The sequence below is a fragment of the Sciurus vulgaris genome, assembly GCF_902686455.1.
Source record: "Sciurus vulgaris genome assembly, chromosome: 12".
Classification (NCBI taxonomy): Eukaryota; Metazoa; Chordata; class Mammalia; order Rodentia; family Sciuridae; genus Sciurus; species Sciurus vulgaris.
The window spans coordinates 73878708-73899689 of record NC_136473.1 but is presented as its reverse complement, the minus strand read 5'-3'; the positions used below and the strand labels follow the sequence as shown (position 1 = coordinate 73899689).

Sequence of the window (20982 nt, the reverse complement as noted above, 5' to 3'; positions counted from 1 at the left end):
CATGAACTTCAGAGGGACATGGAGACTATAGCACTGTTTGCATGTTGGTTTTCTGAGCTGCTGATGGTCATTAAGTCAAAATGGATTTGCTTTAGTGAGTTGAAAAGGTTTGAAAGTGAACAAAGAAGAACTCAGCACATGGCTAAGAAATTAAGAGAATGAGAATGAGAAGGGAAGGTAAGGAGACATAAAGATGACTCTAGCATCAAAGAACACATGCTCGTAGAAGATGTCAGTCTCTAGGAAAGGCTTCCTGGGAAAGTCCTGGGGTTGGGTATCTTTTATGAAGCAGGGTGCAGAAAGAGGGACCTTTAGTATGTGTGCCTCACTAACAGAAGTTCAAAGTTTTCACAGTATTGTAAAATTACATCCTTTCCCCCAAAGTACAGAAATAATTTTAATTTTCAACAATAACTAAAATGTCACTATCCAAAGATTACCACTGTTGAGTTTGTATGTTTTATCAACCTGTCATTTTATGTCCATTGAACAAAAATTTTCATAGCTGTAGACTACCAAAGTGTACACATACTTGATCAATCCTCTACTGCTGGATACTCGAGTTACTTTTTGTTCTCAATTAAATAACAGATTTTAACAAGCCAGCAGGTGTTTCTGCATAGAGGATATACTGATTGGCCATCTTGTAGATACATTGCTCTAGGTTTTGTAGGACCTCTCGGAACATGTGTGCTGGAGGCAAATACAGAAATGAAAACCTTTCTTGGTTTATGCCCAGAAAGGGGTGTGCCTTGGGTCACTGTTGTACAGCTGTCACTGCAGCTACCTCTGACCTCTGCAAGTACTGGGGTATGTTCAATCCTCCTCCTTGGAGGCCCCTTCCCAAATAGTGCTGTTCCAGTCGAAGCCAGCCAGGTGAATCCTTCCATAGCAGATGCCATTTGTTTCCTAACAATGCAGGCTGATATGGATGAACAGAATGTCTTCCTGAAGTGAACTGACAGAAACAAAAGAGGAAGTTCTTGTTTTTTGAGTTTACACGGATAAGTTGTAAACCAATGAACTTGCCAAGGCATAACCAAGCCGATGGCAAATGGGGAAAAGTCCTTTCTGCCACTTATTGTAATGGCCTGAGCCAGCCAGAATTTCTTAGCGTGGCTTACTTGATGTGGGCCAGTTTGAGAAAATGGTAGAATGTATGTTCAAAAAATAAGTCCCTGGCACAGAGCTCTCCCTTTGCCTCTGAGGGAGACACCTGCTACTCTGCTGGCTGCCGTGGGAGCTGCAGACCTTGGTGGCTAGAGGGGAAGAGAGAAGCTGAGGTGGTACCTCAGGGTCTCCTAGGTTGGCCTTTCTGGTTGAGTGTCTTGAGCCCCAAATGTCAAAAGTGAAGTCAAGTCCACTTCCTCTTTCAGCCTGTTTGCTGGCTCAGCTTCCTCGTTTAGCACAGCCTCGCTTCTGAATCTCAAGGGAGCCTCCAGCCCAGTAGAATCTAGATCTTGTAAGATCCAGAAAACTAAATTGCTCTCTCGTTAATCTGTTTGTATGGTGACATAAGGATGACACTGAATTCAATTTGGATAGCATGTTTATGAACTCTAGAATCTGCTTAAATTATGTATTGCCCTTGCAGTAGTTGAGACTTCACAATAGGTTGCTCCGGTACAATTGAGGTAGTGGTTGTGGTGTTTGTGGTGGGTGGGTGTGTGTGTGGTCTGTATTGTCCGCAGGCAGAACATCCCAAATCTCTGAAATGCTCCAAAATCTGAAAGTTTTTGGGCAGATTTTCAGATTGGGCCGTCAACCTGGAAAGTCTATGTAAATATTCTAAAATCTGGAAAAAAAGGAAACAGTCCTGTTCCTAAGCACTTCAGATAAGGGCTGGTTGACCTGTAATTCCTCCCTGTGAACAGTAAATACTCCGTTCTCGCCTTTGGTGTTTGGCCCTGTACTTTTAGTGCTGCCCTGGAGCTGGTGTTCTGGGGCTCCAGAAGGGAGAATGTGAAGGTAAACAGACAAGGCACAAGATGGCCATCAGTCACCTACAGGGCGCGTTCAATATGTCAGGTGCTGTACGTAGTACTTCAAGTGATATTTTTTTGTTTAATCATCACAACTTTTTTTCATGTGAGGAAACTAAGACTCTGGTTAAGAGACTTGCTGAGGATCGCATAGCTCCTGATTTAGACTCTAAGGTCCATGTTCTTAACTAATATATTGCTACTGAGCAGGACATGTGTTCCTGTTGTGTTGACTTTTATTTCAAAAACGACTTCAGGTAAAATAACACACTTAATATTTTTCTTTCCCTCACTTTCAGACTTACTTTTTCTTTCTCTTGCTAGCCGGTGCCCCTTTTTGACTTAGCCTGACTCTGCCAACTTCAGACATGAGTGTGTAGGATGAAGGCAGATAGGCTTCCACCCGGATTCCAGACGCCAGGGTCCTCAGGGTGGGGATGGGGGGAGGGGATATGCTAAGTGCTGCCTCCCAGTTGGTAGCTTGTTGGCCTCACCCTGTTCCTTTACTGGGACAGTCTTCCAGCTTAGAGATGACTTTTCACCTAAGAAAATGGCTTACAAGGCAAACCAACCCAAACTTCTATTAGCAGAAATGGCAATAATTTTTGAGAAGTTTATTGAAAACATTACTGAAGGGACTGTTGAAGGTTTTGGAAATCGAGACACAATCTAATACCTTCTCTTTTGTTTCCACTTCAGATGCAGCAGCAAGAACTCTGCTCTCTGAGGAACAGCCTCTGCATCCTTACCCGGGGCCTGGGCCGCCTTCTCTGCTGGTGGGGGCTGGCCGAGCTGATGGCTCACCTCATGTACATGCATGCCATCTGCAGCAGCATCCCCCTTCTGGGAACTGTCTCTTTTTGGACCTTAGGTAATTGTGGAAACAACTGTCACTAGGACAAGCACCAGGGGTTGGCTTCAGGGTGAAGCTGGATGGGGGTGGAGGAGGTTCAGGGTGCAGTTGCCTTGAGCAAACCTTTTATTTTAAACCTCTTCCTTGTGGCTAAGAAAGAAGGCATGTGTGAGAAGCTTGGTGTGGTTGATGGAGGTGAGGGCTGTGCTGTGTGGCCTGGGGGTGGAGACTGTAGCGGCCCCTCCTTGTCACAAAATCCCACCCAGCCTTGCCCGGTGTGTGCCCTGATGGTATGACTGCACTGCATTTGGCAGTGGAGAGTGAGAGTTGCTGGGGACAGCCTCGGAGTCCATCCTAAGTACTCCAAGACCGAGTTCTGCAGTTATCCTTTTTCCCTTTGAGACATAAAGGAAGGAGTGTGGGCTTAACATCAGGCAGGCATAGGTTTGGACTCCAGTCCACCAACCAGTAATGGGCTTTGGTGTCTTATTGAGTGTTGTACTGGGGAGCAAACTCGGGGCCTTGAGCTACCAGCTGAGTTATCTCCCCAGCCCTCGGCATTCTTATTTCTAAAGTGAGACTTCTCTTTGCAGAGTTTTGAGGATTATACAAAATGATGCATGTTAAGGGTGTATTCATGGTGTCTGGTGCACAGAATAAATGAGGGGTGTGTATGTGCATGTGTGTTCCCTCCTGTTGGCCCCCTTTTCTTCTCTACACCTTTCTCTCCATCTACCAGCAAGGTGGGGTGAAAGTCTTATTTCTTCAGCAGGTTGTAGCCTCTGGTATAGAATTTGTGAAGAAACCAGTCCTTTATTCCTCAGGCCCAAACAACAGTGTTTTGCCCTGTTCTGAACTACCCGCTCCTCCCTCCCTTGTTCTTCTCCTTTGGAGAACTCCAGCGGTGGCAGAGTTCTGCCTGTGGTCTGACCTCCAGCTTGTAGCTACAGCTGGGGGTGTGTGATCTTTCAGGCAGATTAAGCGGCTCCCTGCCAAGGGCGAGAGTAGAAGCCTGTTGTTTTATCTATTTGGTGACTTATAGATTTATAAATCTTGATTGTCCTTGGTTTCACACATGCTTAATCAGAAAGTTTAAGGAGAAAACCTTTTGGGATTGAAAAAATGCCAAACGGTTTTAATGAGTCTCTTTCCTAACAGATTTTTTTTTTTTTTTTAAACTAGCCTTGTGCAGCTTCTTACACATTTTCTTTGTAGAAAGTTTAAAAAATTTTTTTGTGTGCAATAACAGATTTATGGGTATGGTGTGATATAGCAGTACATGCATTGAGGGCATACTGATCACATTGGCGTGATTAGCATTTCTCTATCATTTCTTTGGAGCATTTGAGTTCCCTCTACGTCTTTTGTAGTCTGGGCTAATGCTGTCAGGTTTTAATGATATGATATGAACAGAATAGGATTAAGTAGCTTATACTAAGACAGTTGTACAGCATCCAAATTAGAGGACTGTTTCAGTTGGAGTTTTTTTTTAACTATGAGTAATGGAAAAAATGGGGCCTTTATACAGTAAGGAAAAGATATTACAGTTAAACCGAAGATCAGCACTAGGCGTGGTAAACTCGGATGTGAACAGTGATTACTTTCTCACCATTCACTTGAACCAGAATCCTAAAGGCCCTTGGTATCCCACCCTGTGAACCTCTTGGCCCCACCTTTTGATTTTTATCATTCCCTTTTCTTTCATTATACTTTGACCATAGTTAAATCCCTAAAATTACATATCCTAAGACCTCTTCATACACATTAAATTCATACTTCAAAAGATTTAAAAAAATTTTTACAGACTGCATTCTGATCCATTGTACACAAATGGGGCACATCTTTTCATTTCTATGGTTGTGCACAACGTACAGTCATACCATTCGTGTAATCATACATGTACGTAGGGGTAATGATGTCTGTCTCATTCCACCACTTTTCATACCCCCTCCCTCTCATTTCCCTCTACATAATCTAAAGTTCCTCCATTCTTACCCCACCCCATCCCCATTATATATCATCATCCACTTATCGGGGAAAACATTCGGCCTTTGGTTTTTTGGGCTTGACTTTTTTCACTTAGCGTGATGATATTCTCCAATTCCATCCATTTATCTGCAAATGCCATACTATTCTTTATGGCTGAATAACAGTCCATTGTGTGTATATACCACAGTTTCTTTATCCGTTCATCTGTTGAAGGACATCTAGCTTGGTTCCACCATCAAGCTATTGTGAACTGAGCTGCTATAAACATCAATGTGACTGTATCACTGTAGTATGCTAATTTTGAATCCTTTGGATATAAATCGAAGAATGGGATAACTGGGTCAAAAGGTGGGTCCATTCCAAGTTTTCTGAGGATTCTCCACACTGCTTTCCAGAGTGGCTGCACCAATTTGCAACCCACCAGCAATAAGTGTGCCTTTTTCCTCATATCCACGCCAACCCCTATTATTGTTTGTTTCTTGATAATAGCCATTCTAATTGGAGTAAGATAAAATCTGAGTTTTAATTTGCATTTCTCTAATTACTAGAGATGTTGAACACTTTTTCATATATTTATTGCCTGTATACCTTCTATGAAGTGTCTGTTCAGTTCCTTGGCCCATTTATTGATTGGGTTCTTTGTATTTTTGGCATAAAGTTTTGTAAGTTCTTTATAAATTTTGGAGATAAGTGCCATACTTTTCTTTCTTTTTTTTTTCTTTTTTTTAAAACCCCCACAATGGTTTGAGAAGTGCCCATGTTGATACGTGTAGCCACAAGGGCTCACTGTCACCATTAGGGAGCACCTCAGTGCACCCATGTGCCACAAGTCATCTGTTCTATGTGGGAAGACATTAGAGTTTGTCCAGGGTTTTGCTATTCCATGCTCTGCATTTCTGAGAGTCTTGGGGCTCATGTGCAAGGATTCCCCTGAACAACAGCTTTCAAACTCTTTATGTGACCAATAATAAAAACGTACTTCATATGCACGGACGTGTGTATGTAAAATATCACAAGGCAATACTTTAATGCACCAGCAATGTGCTGACTTATTTTCTTTTCCTTCCTACTTTACATAAAAATGCTGCTTAGAAAATAGTCAACTGAGGTGGACGCAGTGGCTCATGCCTGTAATCCCAGCTACTCAGGAGGCTGAGGCAGGAGGATCCCAAGTTTAAGGCCAGCCTCAGCAACATAGTGAGATCCTGTCTCAAAAAAATAGAACTGGGGAATGTAGCTCAGTGACAGGGTGCACCTGGATTCAAGCTCCAGTACCACAAAACAAAACCGAAACACTCATTCTACTGGGTGAGTCGTTGTCAAAGGTTTGTGAAACAATGTTTTAATAAATATTCCTAAAAATGGAATTGGGTTGTATGCAGTAAGCATGTTCAGGTTTACAAGGTAACTCCAAGTTATTTTTTAAGCTGGTTGAAAGAATTAGTACTCCTCTTGGCAGTGTTTGAGAATTTCCATGGCTTGAAATTCCCCTTGGCACTTGATACTGGCTTTTAATTTTAAAAATCTGGTAGGTGTGAATGATCTGTTTTAATTTGTATTTCCTTAATTACTAATGAGCATGGGCATCTTTTTTCATAGGTCTATAGGACTTTGATTAATCATTTTCAGTGACATGACCATTAATAACTTTTGCTCATTTTTCTGCTGAGATCTTATGGAGTTGCAGGAGTTATTTATTCTATATTACCATCTTTTTTTAGTTTGTGTACAGCAAATGTTCTTTTGGTTTGTGGTTTAACTTATATTTTTCTGTTATCTTTTGATAAATAGACCTTATTTTAATGCAGTGGTTTTGTGAATTTTCCTTGAAACTTTGTACTTTTTTTGGGTCTTTTAAAATAATTGTGATCTTGGTAAGGACTTAATCTATTTTCTTAATCTTTTAAAGATAAAGCTCTTGTTACATATATTTAAATTGGAGACAATGAAAAATATGGATCATTCAAAACTTAAAAATGAAAGCATTGTTACCATCTATCTAGAGATCACATCTGGTAAAATCTTAATACTTCATTGTTCCCTATATCTCATTTATGGTTTTCCCAAATAAACTTCTGTGTATATATAATTTTATAACTTCAGATTTCAGTCAATGATCTCTACCTTGCCACACAATTAAATTTTCATTTGATACCCAGACAACCTAGATTTTTACCAGTTGATCCCAAACATCCTTCATACTCTATTGGGCTGAGTAGTCTCCAGCCCAGGACCACATGCATCTACTTGTTTTGTCCTTGGACTGTCTTAATGTAGTACCATCCCTTTCTATGTCACCAACTTGGATTAGGCCATGTCTTACAGGATGCTCTACCATATGCCTCCTAATAAGGATATTTAGCTTAGTCTCCCTTGACCTATTTCTTGTAAACTGAAAGTTCTATCAAAGTGCTTCATGGATTAAATTAATTGAGCTACCTCAGAGGTGATAATGTATACTTAAGCTCTTCCCTAATTCTTAGTTTTAAACACCTAGAAAGTTTGAAGGAATTATTATATAATAAATGTGATGTAACCATCAGACTAAATTTTTTGCCTGTGTTCCTTTCTAACTGTAATTATGTATCACATGTATCAATTAATACCTAACATCTAGTCTCTTTATATTTCTCTCCAAAATGTTTTCTGCTATTTTCTCAACCCAGACTTCATCCAAATGCATATTTTTTTTTGTTCAAAGTTGAGTAGTTCAACCACTTTTTAAAATACTTTTTGAAAAATCCGTATCTGTGATCTTACAGAATATCCTACACGATGGATTTTTTTGTTTCATTCTCAAATTTGTTTTTATATTACCTGTTTTCTGTAAACTGAAAGTTGTCTATAGTCTTAAAACTTTTTTTTTTTTTCTTAAATCACTTATGGAATGCTATAGACCTCATTTTTGAGAAGCAGTGTTGGGTTATCTGTTTACATTGCTGAGCTATATCACTTGGATGTGGCGGCTGCAGATCTCTACCTTGTAAAGATGCACTTAATCCTCTCGCAATTGGCACTGAACATGTGATGTTAATTTTGTGCCATGTGATACCCTGTTCCTCAATAACCTGGAATAGTGTTATTGAATAGTTATTATATCCTTTAATGAACCAGGTTTGCATCAGTTTTTTTTCTCCCCACTAGGAAAAATCCTGATTATCTAAATGTGTCATATTTTTACCTATAACTGGTGTTATTCTGTGAAGAACTTACCCTCATAAATTGGATTTGAATAGTTTCTCATTAAGACAGGGCAAGTGTGTGGGAATTTGTCTTTAAATACTTTTTCAAAGTAAGGAGTTGGCGAAATGCTTCCATCCACTGGTAATGGTCAAATGATATTTTTTTGCAGTGCTGGGGATTTGAACCCAGGGCCTTGTGCATGCAAGGCAAGCACTGTACCAACTGAGCTATATCCCCAATCCGGTCAAATGATTTTGTTTTAAATCATTATTTGTTGTTGTTGCTTAAATTGTCCCAAAGTTGGTCAAGCTGGCTTCTTTGTTCTCTTTGTCTTTACTTGCCTCTGAGCATTTTCTTGCTTTCTAGAACTCTAAATGTCCCAATGTTCACCTTAAATTTTCCTGGGTCCAATATTGGAATCAGCCAGATCTCCAGAGAAGCCTTGGTCACTTTGAGTTGGGAAACTATTAAGGAGCCGAGAGCTGAATATTCATTGCTACAGGAGTATGATTGCTTGGAGCTTTTTCAGTGCAGAGATTTAGAAATATATTTCATAAAACAAGTTCATATTGCTATGTTAAATTCAAGTTTACTGTTTCTTAGCACCTTATATTTTCATTTGTGCCATTTTACTTTAAATCAATGACAATTTCTGTTCTTAAATACATCACTATTGACTTGATCATGCTGTACGTAAAATAGTCACACAATTATACTTGGTGTTATGACTAAAAAACACTGAATAACAAATTTCAGTTTTTGCTGTTAGAATAGATGTATACTGGCTATACTCTATATTTAAATTCCATTTGAAAGCGTTCAAAATGTGTGATTTATATTGCTGTTTGATATTTGAGATTAATTTTTGAATTTTGGATTTGTGCTCAATTTATCAATTGAGTTTTCATCATCTTTGGTACTTCATATTTGCAAGGTCTTTTTCAGTTTCCTGTGTATCCCTACATATGTATTAATATATGTATAATACACATCCCTTGGTATCCATGGGGGGGTTTGGTTCAAGGACCCCCTGTGGAGTTCAAAATCTGCAGATGCTCAGGTTCCTTCTATAAAATGCCATATAGCCTACACGTGTCCTTCTGTCTTTTTAACTCATGTATAGATTACTTACAACTCCTAATACAATATAAATGCTGTGTAGGTACATAGTCTCATTTGGGAAATGACAAACTGTCCATGTTCAGTAATTTTTTAAGAAGCAATTTTTTGGAATATTTGAATTGTGGTTGATTGAATCCAAAGATGTGGAACCCACAGATATGGACAGCTGTTTTCAAGTTTGTTTTCAAACATATTAAGCATTTTATGTTCTAGAGCTATAGATGATTTAAGATATCCTAGACTCATTCACCATCTCACTGTCATTGTTTACCCACGTTCTAGGGGTTCTGATTATGGGTTCATGTTTGTCATTTTTTGTCCTTGGAATTCTTTGGTATCTGGGTTTGGAACATGGGCATCCAGAGAAGGCTGGTTTATTTCTGCCGGGTCCCTGGAAGTGTTAACCACCTTGGTGCTACTTTAAGGTTCTGGACTGGGTCTTGGGGGAGCCACATAGGTAATAGGAATTTTGGCCTTTGGAGATCTGGATTTATGTGGCATCTCACCCTGAACCCCTCTGTAGTGTGGGCTCCAAGTATTGCCACCAATCTTTACAGCAGCCACGTGCAAGGTCAAGGGCCTTAGGGCCTGACAGATGCTACCATGGCAAAGACAGCAGCTCTGCTTACCCATCTTTCTGCTTGGATTGTTTTTATGTTTCTGCCCTCCAAGGATTTTATTCATTTCCCAAATAGCTGTTATATATTTAAAAGTATGCTTTTAAATATTTTATCCAACATTTAAATGTTCTCAGGGATGATTCTCTGGATGGGTAGTCTGCTATCTGGCCAGAAATTCAAGTCCCACTGTGCCTCTTTGCAAGAGGAACAAAAATCTCCCAAGAAGTACCCCAGCAGGCTCCAGGGTAGTTCATGGTCCTATGTAGATGTTCAGAGATAGATTCGCTGAGGGTGAGGAAGAATGACGCCTACCTTACCTAGCCTTACCCTGCACCCTTACTCAGGTGTCAGAGATCAAGCTCTGAAGGCACAGATCTCATTTTATTTAGGGTTGCACAGGACATATATAGGCACATTATCCAATCAGGTTAACACACTTGTTAAAGTATAACAGTCAGCCTATAGGTGAACTATAGGTGAACTACATCGAGGGTCAAGCTAATGTAAACAAACCAAGCATGCCTAAGCAATTCTGCCCAGCAACAGGTCTGAGACAAAGGGAATGGCAAGCTCCTGCACATAGCATGAGGCAAGGCAGCGTGGACAAGCTCACATCACAGCTTTCTGGGATGCATGACAGGGCGAGGCCTCCCCTCAGCTCCTAGCTCAGCCTCAACAGCTGCAAAGACCTACATTCTATGGTGAGTCTTTACCATTACCTCAGTTTCTCTGTCCAGACTGGTTGGCTTACTTATACCATGATGTCAGTGACTGCTGTCAGATAAGCTTGAGGAATGTTCCCTATAGTCCTATGCCCACCCATGTTGTAGTCAGCCTCCCACAAGGGGAATGAGTGCCTGTGATTAGCTGATAACTAGAAATTTCTTCCAGGTCACTATGGGGAAGAGATCAGACTCTTGAATGAGATTGCACCTCCAATGACGAGGACTGGAGAAGTGAGTTGTTTGGGCAACCAGTAATGTCTACTTCTGAATGCAAAATAGCAGTACAGTGTCTTGGAAATTTTAAAATTAACATGAGAGGCACCAAGGAAAAATTTAATTTTTTGGTGTTTCATGTTATTCATTTGGGGGTCATGATTTTTAGGGTGACTACATCCCATTTTGCATATCTGTTTTATACTTATTGACTTAGGATAATTAATACCAATCTGCTTTTTTTTTCCCCAAAATTGTCCTGATTTGGATAAGTCACCTTCTTAATTATCTTTGTCAACTCATACTCTATTCTTATTCAAATCCTGACTCAAAACAGCCAGCCTTTCATATTTACCCCTTCCAAACTTAAAAACGCCCTTACTCTGAATTCCCTTTGCACTTGAGTATTTAGCATATGAGCTGAGAGCTGTCACAATCATTTCTCTACTCAGTGAGCATTTATCGGGTGCCAGGGTTTGCACTTGGCCCTGGGGATATGAAGATGAATGGGACGTCGTCCTTACTCTTAAGAAACTCATTCTAGAGAAATCATACTGAAGAAAATTGACTTTCTTCATATAGTTTCATAGGACTGAGGTAGATGTTTGCATAGACTGAGTGGGCAGAGGGCATAAAAAGAAGGGATTACTTGTCACCTGTCTGTTGACTTGGGAAAGAACAGGTCATGAACAGGTCATAAACAGGTCATAGGGTAAACTGATGCATCTCTTTGTTTTAAGATATCAGGTGGATGGGACCAATGGAGGGCTTGGAACTGCATCATGAACAGAAGTCTTTGCTAGCATGGGTTACTCGTGCATTCGAGGGAGGATGAGTTCTAAATCAAACTGGATGCAGAGTCCAAGATAAAATGAGGTGTGCTTCCAGGAAGGTAGCCAGGGGTTTTATTATGGAGAGCTTCTGGATCATGCTAGAGAGATTCCCTTAGGTAATAGGGATCCATGGGAGTATTTAGATAGTGGGGAATATAAGGTTAGATCAGGGGTGGGTGGTTTAGATATCAGCCTGATTGCTGTGAGGAAGATGCATCGGTAGAGAGCCTGAAAATAGGTGTTGGAGACAGCCTTTAGGGAGCCATTGCATGTGGATGATCACTGAGGCTATGGGAGTGGATTTCCTGGAAAAATGTCAAAGGAGAATGAAGGAGTCAAGTATAAAACTTTAAGGAATGCCAATATGTGAAAGGAAGGCAGTGGGGAACTGGCCATGAATGAACAGAAAAGTGGATAAATGAAGGAGGAAGCAATTGGTTTCATGAAGAAAGAACTGCTGGATTGATTGGAAGCTGAGAGGCCGAGTAGGAGGAGAATGGAGTCTCTCACTGAATGAAGCCAACAAGAAGTCATGGCTGACTATCATTGTTCATTTTGGGGGTGTATAAATTGGGGTTATAGAATAGCTCAAAGATGAGACTAGAAGCAGAAGTCGATGCGGTGCTTCAGCTGTGTGAACTGATACTGCCTGGCGTGTCCGGTGGGTCCTGGTTGCTTCATCTGTTCTTGTGGTGGACCTGCCATCTGTGCCACTCCCTGGGGCTTTCCTCTCCAGGCTGTGTGGTACTAGGGCACATTGGGACAGGCAGCCCCTTCCTGTGTATAAGCTTTCCCCAGCTTTAGGATTTGATGGATGGCTGATCACTCTTGATGTTCAGAGAGGGCAAGAGAATAAGCATGGGAGGCTGGGAGGCTTATAAAGGCAATGCATGTCCTGGACCCTGACTACAGTTTCTGATTTTTTTCTTTTGTACAGAGCATTGAACTAAGGGGCGTTTTACTACTGAGCTAGTTTTTGAGACTGGGTCTCCAAAAGTTGCCAAGGCTGGCCTCGAAAGGAATCCTCTTGCCTCAGCCTCCTGAGTTGTGTGTACCACCACACCCAACTGATTTCTTTTTGAAATAATAAAGATGTTTTATTCCATCCCATTTAATCTCTTGATTACAGAAGCTCTCTTCTGTAATAGCCTTCCTCCCCCATCCTGAAGTTACAATCAAATGCGAGACAGTAGCATGGACAGAATAAAGGGTGCCTCTTTATCTCCTAGGCAAGAAAACATATAACTAGGCTTTCTCCAAGGATCTTGGGACTGAGGGATGTTTTTATCCTGCCCATAAATGACCCTTCTGACCACCCCCAAGCAGAGGGAGAGCTACTTGAGAGAAATAATTGTTTTGGCTTTGGTGTCTCTCTGTGCTCACTATGGAAGTGCTTAATGAACACTTACATAGCTGGTTTAGGTAAAGAAAAGTTCCTAAGAACTCTGCCATATAGATAACAATAGGCTGGTGTTCATTGGATCCATAGATCTTGCATAAGGCAGCAAAGGGAAACTGCACCTTATGTTATTCCAGAAAGGGGTCCCTACAAAACGGGAATAGTGGTATTGGTCAAGGTTATCATGGGATGCATTTGATGTGCTTAAACCAAAGGAAGAGAGGACATCCATGCACTCTGGGAGGTGTTGAATCCTCTCATGGGGATGGAGAAGCAGTGTGGTTGTCTCTTGGAACTCAAGTGCTACTTACAGTAATTGAGAGGACATTAGGGGCTCCATGGCAACCAGGGACACTGGTTTTTCTTTCATTTCCTTTAATCTCCTCCTGAAGATGTCAAAATAAGTCTTTCTTCCCTGTGTATTTTTCTCTATTTTTAGGGTGGTGTTGGTTATGTTTAGCTTTGTTGAATTTCCAGAGAGGCTTAGAACTGTTGTAAGCCTTGGTGGAGTCTGTCCACAAGGGCAGAGTGGACAGGGCACTGGGTCTGTGGATGTTGTGCCCATGGAGCTCTAGACAGGTTACCTCGGTACCCCTTGGGACTCTCAGCAGCTGGCATCAGACATATCTTGCAGAAGGACTGGATCCAGGTGAACACTAACGTTTAAGGGGCAGGTAGAAAAAGAGGAGCCCACGGTGATTGGGCAGGAATGTTTGAAAATGAGGAGGAAACATGGTCTTGGGAAGTTTCAAGGAGGAGGTGTTCTGTTTGTCAGAAGTTCAAGAGGCTAAATGAGAAGGGACAGAGGAGGGTCTGTTTCATTTTGGCAAATGGGAAGTCATGACGAAGAATAATTGGAAGTGAGAAAAAGAAGGCAGTTTGGAGGAAACTTTAACATCTACTTTCAGCAGCTTAAAAGCGATCAAACTAGTGGGAACAAGTGTAGCTTCCTGGCTGTCGGGAAGCAGAATGCTGTTACTATGCAGGAACATTCGGGAAGAGGATACTGAGCAGCTCCTCTCCAAGTCTGCTGAGAAAGGTTTAAGGAGATTTTATTGGATATAGTCGGCAAGCGATTTGCCGTAGGCTGGCCGTCTTCAGAAAAGTATACAACTACAGCTCATGTCACTGAAAACATGCATGTCTCCTCCCCAAAGGACAGACAACTCCCGAGTACATAACTGTATCCAGCTCTGGGGGTGTCATGTCTTCTTGAGTTCTGTCATCGTGTTAATTGACTGTAACTATGGGATCGGTTGTAGAATTGACCACCACTAACAAGCTTTAGATTAAAAGGGAAAGAATGGGAGTTAAAATGCATTACACAGAAAATAACTCGGAACACATGCTTTAGAGCTCATTTCTGCTACTGATGGGAGGGTCTTTTATTTTTTATCTTTTCGTGTCAGAACCTTTGCCATTTGGGATTCTTAATCCAGTGGTTAAATCCAAAACCTCCTTCTTTGTTTTTTAAATTTATTTTTATTGTAAACTAATGGGATACATGTTGTTTCAGTTTGTACATGGAGTAACAGCATACCATTTGCATATTCATATATTTACATAGAGTAATGATGTTTGATTCATTCCATTATTTTTTTCCTTCCCCCCCCACCCCTCCCACCTCTTTTCCCTCTATACATTCCTCCTTCCTCCATTCTCATCCCCCTCCCACCCCTTATTAAGTGTCATCATTCGCTTATCAGTGAGATCATTCCTTTTTTGGATTTTTGAGATTGGCTTATCTCACTTAACATGATATTCTCCAATTTCATCCATTTGCCTGCAAATGCCATAACTTTATTGTTCTTTATAGCTGAGTAATATCCCATTGTATATACATACCACAGTTTCTTTATCCATTCATCAATTGAAGGGCATCTAGGTTGGTTCCATAGTCTGGCTATTGTGAATTGAGCCGCTATGAACGTTGATGTGGCTGTATCTCTGTAGTATGCTGATTTTAAGTCCTTTGGGTATAGGCCAAGGAGTGGAATAGCTGGGTCAAATGGTAGGGCCATTCCAAGATTTCTAAGGAATCTCCACACTGCTTTCCAGAGTGGCTGCACTAATTTGCAGCCCCACCAGCAATGTATGAGTGTACCTTTCTCCCCACATCCTCGCCGACACCTATTGTTGCTTGTATTCTTGACAATCGCCATTCTAATTGGGGTGAGATGGAATCTTAGTGTAGTTTTGATTTGCATTTCTCTTATTACTAAAGATGGTGAACACTTTATCATATATCTGTTGATTGCTTGTACATCTTCTGTGAAGTGTCTGTTCATTTCCTTAGCCCATTTGTTGATTGGGTTATTTGTATTCTTGGTGTAGTTTTTTGAGTTCTTTATAGATTCTGGAAATAAGTGCTCTATCCGAAGTATGAGTGGCAAAGATATTCTCCCACTCTGTAGGCTCTCTTCGCATTGCCGATAGTTTCCTTTGCTGAGAGAAAGCTATTTAGTTTGAATCTATCCCAGTTATTGATTCTTGCTTTTATTTCTTGTGCTATGGGAGTCCTATTAAGGAAGTCTGATCCTAAGCCAACAAGGTGAAGATGTGGACCTACTTTTTCTTCTATAAGATGCAGGGTCTCTGGTCTGATTTCAAGGTCCTTGATCCATTTTTGAGTTGAGTTTTGTGCAGGGTGAGAGAGATGGGTTTAGTTTCATTCTGTTGCATATGGATTTCGTTTTCCCAGCACCATTTGTTGAAGAGGCTATCTTTTCTCCATTGCATATTTTTGGCTCCTTTGTCTAGTATGAGAAAATTGTATTTATTTGGGTTTGTGTCCGTGTCCTCTATTCTGTACCATTGATCTACCTGTCCATTTTGGTGCCAATACCATGCTGTTTTTGTTACTATTGCTTTGTATTATAGTTGAAGTTCTGGTATTGCGATACCCCCTGTTTCGTTCTTCCTGCTAAGGATTGCTTTAGCTATTCTGGGTTTCTTATTCCTCCAGATGAATTTCATGATTGCTTGCTCTATTTCTGTGAGGTACGTCATTGGGATTTTAATTGGAATTGCATTGAATCTGTATAGCACTTTTGGTAGTATGGCCATTTTGACAATATTAATTCTTCCTATCCAAGAACATGGGAGATCTTCCCATCTCCTAAGGTCTTCCTTAATTTCTTTCTTCAGTGTTTTGTAGTTTTCGTTGTAGAGATCTTTTACCTCTTTGGTAAGATTGATGCCCAAGTATTTTTTTTTTTTTTTTTTTTTTTTTTTTTTTTTTTTTTTTTTTTTTTTTTTTTTTGAGGCTATTGCAAATGGAGTTGTTTTCCTCATTTCCCTTTCAGATGTTTCGTTGCTTGCATATAAAAATGCTGTAGATCTATGTGTGTTGATTTTATAGCCTGCTATTTTGCTGAATTCATTGAGGTCTAGAAGTTTTCTGGAGGAGGTTTTTGGATCCTCTAAATATAGAATCATGTCATCCACAAATAGTGACAGCTTAAGTTCCTCTTTTTCTATTTATATCCCTTTAATTTCTTTAGTCTGCCTAATTGCTCTGGCTAGAGTTTCGAGGACAATGTTGAATAGAAGTGGTGAAAGAGGACATCCCTGTCTTGTTCCCATTTTTAAAGGAAATGGTTTCAGTTTTTCTCCATTAAGAATGATGTTGGCCATGGGCTTAGCATAAATAGCCTTTACAATGTTCAGGTATGTTCCTATTATCCCTATTTTTTCTAGTGTTTTCAGCATGAAGGGGTGTTGTATTTTGTCAAATGCTTTTTCTGCGTCAATTGAGATAACCATATGATTCTTATCCTTAAGACTATTGACATGATGGATTATTTATTGATTTACGAATGTTGAACCATCCTTGCATTCCAGGAATGAACCCCACTTGATCGTGGTGCACAATTTTCTTAATATGTTTTTGGATACGGCTTGCCAATATTTTAAGGATCTTTGCATCTATATTCATCAAGGATATTGGTCTAAAATTTTCTTTCCTTGATGTGTCTTTTCCTGGTTTGGGTATGAGGGTGATATTCGCCTCATAGAATGAGTTTAGTAGGGTACCCTCCTTTTCTATTTCCTGGAATACTTTGAGAAGTATTGGAATGAGTTCTTTTGAAGGTCTTGTAGAACTCGGCTGAGAATCCGTCTGGTCCTGGGCTTTCCTTGGATGGTAGATTTTTAATGGCTTCTTCTATTTCATTGCTTGATATTGATCTGTTTAAATTGTGTATGTCCTCCTGGTTCAGTTTGGGCGGAGCATATGTCTCTAGATATTTGTCAATGTCTTCGGTACTTTCTATTTTGTTGGAATACAGATTTTCAAAGTAGCTGCTTCTTATGTTCTGTATCTCAGTGGTGTCTGTCATGATATTTCCTTTTTCATCATGTATTTTAGTAATTTGAGTCTTCTCTCTCCTTTGTTAATGTGGCTAAGGGTTTATCTATTGTTTCTCAAAGAACCAACTTTTTGTTATGTCAATTTTTTGAATAGTTCTTGTTTCAATTTCATTGATTTCAGCTCTGATTTTAATTATTTCCTGTCTTCTACTACTTTTGCTGTTATTCTGTTTTTCTAGGGCTTTGAGCTGTAATGTTAGGTCATTTAATTGTTGACTGTTCATTCTTTTCTGGAATGTGCTCCATGCAGTGAATTTTCCTCTTAGTACTGCTTTAATAGTGTCCCAGAGATTTTGATATGTTGTATCGTCATTCTCATTGACCTCTAAGAATTTTTTAATCTCCTCCCTGATGTTTTTTGTTATCCATGTTTCATTCAATAGCATATTATTTAGTCTCCAAGTCTTAGAGTAATTTCCTTTTTTTATTTTGTCATTTCTAGTCTCAGTCCATTATGATCTGATAGAACACAAGGCAGTATCTCTATTTTTTTGCATTTCCTAAGGGCTGCTTTGTGGCATAACACATGGTCTATTTTTGAGAAGGTTCCATGTGCTGCTGAGAAGAAAGTGTATCCACTCGTTCATGGATGGAATGTTCTATATGTGTCTATTAAGTCTAGGTTATTGATTGTGTTATTGAGTTCTATGGTTTCTTTGGTTGGATTTTGTTTGGAAGATCTATCTAGTGGTGACAGCGGTGCGTTAGTCACCCAGAATTATTGTGTTGTGGTCTATGTGATTCTTGAAATTGAGAAGGATTTGTTTGATGTACAGGGATGCACCATTGTTTGGGGCATAAATATTTACTATTGTTATGTCTTCCTGATTTATGGTTCCCTTAAGCAGTATGAAATGTCCTTTATCCCTTCTGACTAACTTTGGCTTGAAGTCCACTTTATGTGATGTAAGAATGGAAACCCCCGCTTTTTTACTGAGTCCATGTGCGTGGTAGGTTTTTTCCCATCCTTTCACCTTTAGTCTGTGGATGTCTTTTTCTATGAGATGAGTCTCTTACAGGCAGCATATTGTTGGGTCTTTCTTTTTAATCCATTCTGCCAGTCTGTCTTTTGATTGAGGAGTTTAGGCCATTAATGTTCAGGGTTATTATTGAGAAATGATTTGTATTCCCAGTCATTTGGCTTATTTTTGGTTTTTAAGTCGGCTTGGTTTCTCCTTTGAGTGGTTTTTCTCTAAGGTAGTTCCTCCCTTTGCTGGCCTCAATTGTTGTTTTTCCTTTCCTCATGGAATATTTTGTTGAACATTCTAAAGTGCAGGCTTTCTATTTGTAAATTCTTTTAACTTTTGTTTATCATGGAAGGATTTTATTTCATCTTCAAATCTGAAGATTAGTTTTGCTGGGTATAGGATTCTTGGTTGGCAAACATGTTCTTTCAGAGCTTGAAATAGGTTGGTCCAGGCCTTCTAGCTTTTAGAGTCCCCCTATATGTAATCTGATGCTTTTCTCTCGCGGCCTTCAAAATCCTATCCTTATTTTGAATGTTAGGCATTTTCATTATAATGTGCCTTGTGTGGATCTGTTGTGATTCTGTGCGTTTGGTGTTCTGTAAGCCTCTTGTATTTGATTTTTTCCATTTCATTCTTCAGGTTTGGGAAATTTTCTGATATTATTTCATTGAATAGGTTGTTCATTACTTTGGTTTGTATCTCTGCCTTCCTCAATCCCAATAATTCTTAAATTTGGTCTTTTCATGATGTCCCATAGTTCTTGGTAAGAAATCATGAACAGAATCTCCATCTTCTCTGTTTGGGTGACTTTATTTTCAAGATTAAATATTTTGTCTTCATTGTCTGAGGTTCTGTCTTCCAAGTGGTCTAGACTGTTGGTGATGCTTTCCATTGAGTTTTTTATTTGGTTTATTGTCTCCTTCATTTCAAGGATTTCCCTTTTTCTTTCTCTTTTTTTTTTTTTTTTTGAGTCTCTATCTCCTTGTTGATCTTTTGCTTCCTGCAGGTGCTCTTTCAGCTTATTGGTATTATCATTCATTGCCTGCCTTTGCTCTTATCTCATACTTTGCTTCACAAATCATCTTAATCATGCATAATCTGAAGTCCTTTTCTGACATTTCTTCTAACATACTGTCACTGGATTCTATTACCATAGAATCTAGATTTGTTTGGATCATTTTCTTCCCTTGTTTTTTTCATGTTGTTCATGTATCTTCCCCTCTAGCAGTGCAGATCAGGGGTATTGCAGATTTCCCCCTATAGGCTTATTGTGGCCCTATAGGTTTCCAAAACCCTTTCTTTAGGGGGAGATCAATATTAGCAGTGCCCAAATCAGACACTATGCAGTCCTAGACCAAATAGCCCCTATGGGGACAATAACAAAATTGTCATAATAAACAAAATGAGTTCAAATGTTATCTTCTGTAAAACAGGTTTGCAGTAAGGTCTGCAGTTTCTAATGGAGGACAAAGAGGATGCAGAGGGATGTAGAATATGGCTGTTAACGGGATAAGAAAAGAATATACAGAAGTTCTAGAAAATAGAAAGGGTGAGAGTGTAATCAAAAGAAATCAGATGTTAGCATGCAAAAAAGGGAGAAAGACTCTGAGGGAACAGGTAAACAAAAGGAAAAGAAAGCAAGAAAGTAAAGAAATAAAAACTTAATTTTTTTTTTAAAAGGAGAAAAAAGAAATCTACTGTATACCAGTCATATACTAATGAAACCTCCCAGTGTTCAGTAGCCTGATGCATGAGAGGTACCTGACAATGAGCTTCAAGCCTCCAGCAGGTGTCTGATGATGGGATTTGCCCCACCTGAAGATCGGAGCTAGGGCTTCCAGGATTATCCAAGATGGCTGCTCTGGCTTTGAAATGTGTTGGCAAATGGGGAGTTGCAGCTCAGGGGTGGACATGGTCAGCTGGAGGTCCTGGAGATGGGATGTAGTTGGCCCGGCAGGGGCCCAGGGGGTCCAGTGTGTTTGGTGTAGTTGTGGGATCCTGGACAAAATCTCCATTTTTGTGAGGTTGGTCCAAAGCCTTTCTAGTTCCATGTGTTTGGTTGCTATAGTCAGAGGTAGATGGTGAGCAGAAGGCAGGAGCCCTGTGGTTCTGTTCTCTTTCCTGCCTCCATTGGGTAGGAGTAATTCTTTGTCCTTTATGGTCTTCCAAGCTCATACAAATCACTTTTACTTGTTCACATAGCTCCCTGAGGAGCCCTGAGTGACTGGGTTATAAATGTCTGATTTGGTGGAATCTTGGTTGTGTCCCCTGGTGGATGTTTCTTTCCTAGGTGGTAAGGCTTCTAAATGAGCACTTGAGAAGTATAGGACTGAGAAGGTATTCTGGGAGTAGATTAAAAGGGTAGTGAGAAATGCCATTTCCACCACGTAGATAACTTACATATTTAAGCCATGGGCAAGAGCATAATATGTAGTTCTCTGGTTCAGAGCACATTTAACGTCCTGTGGTACAGCATCCCAATCTGGTAAGGTGCTTCAACAAACTACTCTGTAAGGCCAGCTACTTCTGGATAATGTATAAGACCAGAGAAACCCATGAGCAGTACCCCATGTCTCTTACCAAGTGAGGTCCTAGAAGTGATGTTGTATTTGATAACCTGACTTTGACTAAGGCAGTAAGCCTGTAGATGGTGGCACTGGTGCTGGAAGAAGCATGGTAAATTTGGAAAGCCCATCTACATCCAGAATAAGACCATCTCTCTGG

The 20982-nt window shown here is 40.1% G+C and overlaps 1 protein-coding gene across 2 annotated transcripts in view; it reads left to right on the top strand.

The window, feature by feature from the left end:
* Nucleotides 1-20982, top strand: part of HHAT (hedgehog acyltransferase) — a 419237-nt gene that overhangs the window by 125418 nt on the left and 272837 nt on the right. For both annotated transcript variants that reach the window (XM_079107610.1, XM_079107609.1), the window contains one exon: nucleotides 2682-2853. In XM_079107610.1, coding sequence (XP_078963736.1) covers nucleotides 2682-2853 — 172 coding nt within the window. The remainder of the gene's footprint in view (nucleotides 1-2681; nucleotides 2854-20982) is intronic.